We start from the raw sequence: 4,593 nt of genomic DNA on the forward strand, positions 1-4,593 counted from the left end.
ATGTTATACTTTACAATAATGTTGCCGAGCATACTAGGTTTAACCTAGCATTTCAGTCAGGGGAAATGCCGTGATGTGATAAAGATCATCCGATAACAAGCGCATGCTATCTGCAGGTACCAGCTACATTCAGCACGCCAACAGGGGTGCCAAGTACCAGGTAATTTTTTAACACTTGTAGACTGGAAGGCCTTCGTCCTTCACAGCTATTGACAAATTGCTCACTTTAACTTCAGTCTTTACAAACTCTAGAACTGGTCAGAAATTTTCAGAGGTGGTTCTTCTTTCTCCCTTTGAAAGTGGCCTTTGCTGAGCAGTCAGCTACAAGCTAAAGCCACGAGCAAAACTTCACAGAGGAGGGGAATGGAAAGAACAATCAGGAGGACGGGCCCACAATGGTGCCAGTGGAAGGCAAGTTTCAGCTCTCCTTTACATCATTTGGGAATCTGATTCCCTGTTGGTTTACTTTTATGAGGATGTGAACTATCTGAACAGCAGTTCACCCTGCAGTGAAATAGCTAAAAAAACTTATGTCCTTCAAGCATTTAAATTTTCATGCTAAAATCCCCATCACTGGCAAGTTGAGGCTTTCTGGTTTTGGGCTAAGGTGTACAGACGTAGTCATAATATAACAAACATAAAACAGTAAAAAAGATATTCAGGAATAAATATTCACTGTGAAGAAGAAAAAGGTTTTGGGAAGAAAAAAAATAGGACAAAGTTGTAAACATGAATATGATGTAGCATCGAACCTAAACACCTACAAACCTCATTTTAACAAGCATAAATGGGGATCCTCAGGGCACTAAGCCAGTTCCTGAGATATATTTTCCATAAGCAATTGTGAAGAAGACAATGGGAAAATGGCAGATAATTTAAATTTCCATTAAAATTATGAGAACATCCTTACCGAGTGCAAAACTGTAAGAATTCTAGTTAAAGACATTTTAATTACCTTAGGGTCTTTTAAAGTGGACTTAAAAGTCTTCATATTCAAGACTTTCATCTTACACAGATTGTCACTCTGTTCGGCATGCTCTGCAAGATACTTATGACTATAAAGAAAAGAGTATAAATACACTCCTCAAGTGGACCTTGTTTGGGGGAAATAAGAATATTTTGAAAAACATTTATTTCAGTAGTTCTGTTGCCTATATTTAAAAAAAGATATAAATTAATAGCTGCACTTCCTAATTAAAATATATCAGCTTACAGGGCATACTTGGGTCTCGGTTCAGATTTTTTTTTCTTTTTTGGTCTTACATATAATGTGCATTATGTGCCCAGATATGCCTATATACATGTATATGCATACAGATGCAGGATTGAGAAAGTACTCAGAGTTTTACAAAAGTAGTTCTTTCTTATCTTCTGAATAATTAAGTCATTACAAAAGCAAGAATTTGTCTTTCCTTCTTGAATTTCACAGAGAAAATTTTAACTAAGGCCAAATTATGAATTTATGGGTTTAGATAAGCACAATGGAAGGCCTAACTCTGAGTTTTGCCACAGATTTTAGGTTAGTGCTCTGAATATTTTTCCTTTCTAGGTATAAACCTACTAGTTTGTTCTTCTTACCTTCCTAAAAGCACTGGACCTAACGCAATCTATGTGATCTATAGTCTATGCAGTATTTGCAAAGAGTTCTGCTAAGGTAATGGCAGAAAGTGCTGCTCCTTTAAAATCTATTTTATCAAAAACGATCCTGTACAAAATACCATTTTCCTTTTTATTCCTATTTAAGCTGTGACCATCTATTCTAGACAGACGCCGCTTCCCTGCTGAGCACTGTCCCAGTTACCTTGGGCCTTAAGGTGATGAATTACCTCCGATACTTGTCAGCATTCACGTCACTAACTGCCATATACCCGCAGCCTGATCCAAACGTTATTGAAGCTGATGCAAAGAATCTCATTGACTTCGGTAGGTTTTTGGATCAGGCTCCAAACACAGAGAAAATCACAACAGCAGTGGTGCTAAACAGGCTATTGGCACTGAAAAGCATTTCACACAAGCATCTGCAGTGGTCTCGCACATCTAATACATGGCTTTTTTCTTTTTTGGTAAGCTGCTTAACACAGTGCGATTTCAAACACCAGCGTGCTACACTGCCTGCTGTAAAACCTTCGACTTCACATGCCAAGACAGGACAGTTTAAAAAAAGAAACGTAACCCTGTGAACAGCAGCAAAGAAAACATCAGCAGGAGGGGACGGTAAAGGCTGAGAATGCCTGCGAATGGAAAAGGAAAAGGAAAAAGAGATTGGAGTTGTAATCCCGGGAAAGAACAAGGAGCAGCCCTGTCCCACAGATATAAAGGGAAGGAGGAGGAGGTGGTTAGTGGGAGATAATGGGGGAGGGTCATCGCATGCCCCGTTTGGTTGCTGAATGTTAGATCAAACTCTGTAGCTTACCTTTGCAAACACAAAAACAAAATACCAACCCAAACTGTCACTCGGTTGTGCTATGTGATCAATATCATCCCGATGGCAGGATTTTCCTCCACTTAGTGAAGCCGCTCCAAGCCCTGGAGTGGATTATTTTTAGGCTGGTGATGGGAAGATCAGCTGCTGCCTCCTATCGAGTTTCCAAAGTGCACAAACTCTTCTTGTCTTTCTCATACGCTGAAGGGGGCAGGAAACTGGGAAGAGACAGGCAAGCAAAAAGCACCAATTTTTCGCCTCCTGAAGCTACAGTCCCCTGGGATTTCTTCTGCTTGCTTTTATTTTCATTTTTCCCTCACTGGAGTAGTAAGATTCCAAGAGGCTGTGTTACAGCGCACGGACTATTAGCAGATGGTTATTCTGCAGTAATTGATTTAGACAAGGTAGTCTAACTTTTGGCAGGCTTGGGGAGCTTCAGCTTTTGAATTCTTTTGAATTAGTCTTGGACAATTTGAATTTGACAACATAAATTTGCACGTCTTCCATCATCTTGAGCAGAAGAGAAAAGAGAAGTCTACTCAGATATTTTACTTTACCCTAGATCCCTCCAGACCCTTCTGCTTAAAATACAGACCAAATACTACTTTTTGATCACACATATCTGTTTCTTTTGAAACAGAGTTTTTAAAACTTGAAATAAAATTCAAAACGAATTTGATGCTCATACCAGGAGTATCGTTTTCAATACAACAGCCCTTATTTACATGGGATAATATTTTTTGGCTGCAAAATACATTGTATATGCTTATTTAGAGAGAAAGAAGTCCCGAGAGAGCCTACGTGCAGTCAGTTGGTTTGTTTGCTCATTTTCTTTCAGTGCCAACTGAAAGAACCAAGATATACCAAGGTTCAGATTTTCCATCATGATATTTCATTTGAGCCCTACAACTCGAGGCCACAAATAGCAAAGATCCGGGACTTGGTGGTGCATCACAGGACACATGGTAGCACGGGGTGACTTTGAGCAGAGCTGTTCAGTCGTTAGGTACCAGAGCTGGAGGCCCTCGGGCCAGAATTTGCTTAGACCTTGCAGAATCCAGGGGTTGCGTCTAGATCACTAGAGAGCAAATGGATTGCAGTCAAAGATGTTTTCATGCCATGAAAGGGATTACAGTAAGCTCTGAGCTGAGAACGTAGTTGGGTGGCTGAGGCCAAACACTGGCAGGACTCCTCAAAGTCTTGGCAAACCCAGCTTGCTCCTTTTTCTCTCATGTTTCTTACCTTACGATTGTAGGGATAAGAAAGCTGAAGCCTCAGCTCTAGGGAAAGTTAGCGCCTTTTGTTATCACCCATTGACTTGAAACACCAACACAGCATTACACTGAGCAACCGAGTCAGTCCTCAACAGTCTTCCACGGCACTTGAAATCTTTTACTTGCATTTACTTTTTTTTTTTTTGCTTTTCTTCCTTCCCTTTCATGTATTAAAGTTCCATGCCTTAGAAAAAAGATTGTAAAGATTGTGGATTGAAAGCTTCCGATTTCTGCTATATATCTATGTTTCATTAAAAAGATAAAAAATAAAATCTTTAACCCATCTAATCATCATCTAAAACAGCATCGTCATGTGTTATTTATGAAAACACATACAATTTCAGACAGAAGTGAGTAGCATTTATGGTCACAATTTTCTTTACCAAACCATGAAAATGTGGTTCATTGTCATTCAGCTCTGTCATTTCTACCAAATCGCTTTAACAGGAAGGAAAATAAGAAGGTAAAACGAACGTGGAAGCAACCAGCATGTTTCATTTTGCTGTTTCTAAATGAAGTGCTTTCATTCCTCTACATGACAAGCTGAAGCGTTTTGAAATGCATTTTTAAAAGGATTTAGAAAAATGAAAAGCTCTGAAATGTCAGAACACATTCTGCTCTGATCTGAAATGATTTTTTGTATCTGGGCTTTTCAATTTGCCAGGGGAGAAAGAAAAAAAAAAGAAAAAGGCAGTAACGGCAATTCAGAACGTTTCGGGATATATTTGGACCTGTAAGCGAATGGCACAAAGCACGGGCCGATTCCCAGGTATCCCCACGTACAATATTTCACCAAATTCCCCACGTTAGCCTCCAGAAGACGAGCGCTCTGTTCCCGACACCTCCCGAAGCCGGAGCTGCTTCGGGCGTACGCCGAGGTGCCGGCGGTGCAGAACC

The 4,593-nt window shown here is 40.1% G+C and overlaps 2 protein-coding genes across 6 annotated transcripts in view; one reads left to right on the forward strand and one right to left on the reverse strand.

The window, feature by feature from the left end:
- The window catches only part of ABCC9 (ATP-binding cassette, sub-family C (CFTR/MRP), member 9), a 78,137-nt gene extending 75,594 nt beyond the window's left edge, over positions 1–2,543 (reverse strand). For 4 of the 5 annotated variants that reach the window (XM_009332828.1, XM_009332827.1, XM_009332829.1 and 1 more), the window contains exon 1: positions 2,414–2,543. The gene's annotated coding sequence lies outside the window, so the exon portion shown is untranslated. Of the gene's footprint in view, positions 1–955; positions 981–2,413 lie in introns of those variants that run through there. The other variant, XM_009332826.1, reaches the window with a different exon arrangement.
- Positions 104–4,593, forward strand: part of CMAS (cytidine monophosphate N-acetylneuraminic acid synthetase) — a 38,409-nt gene continuing 33,919 nt past the window's right edge. The window contains exons 1-2 of the mRNA XM_009333008.1: positions 104–160; positions 1,764–1,923. Of these exons, the coding sequence (XP_009331283.1) occupies positions 104–160; positions 1,764–1,923 (217 nt within the window). The remainder of the gene's footprint in view (positions 161–1,763; positions 1,924–4,593) is intronic.

Source organism: Pygoscelis adeliae, unplaced genomic scaffold (genome assembly GCF_000699105.1).
Source record: "Pygoscelis adeliae isolate BGI_AS28 unplaced genomic scaffold, ASM69910v1 Scaffold38, whole genome shotgun sequence".
Lineage (NCBI taxonomy): Eukaryota > Metazoa > Chordata > Aves > Sphenisciformes > Spheniscidae > Pygoscelis > Pygoscelis adeliae.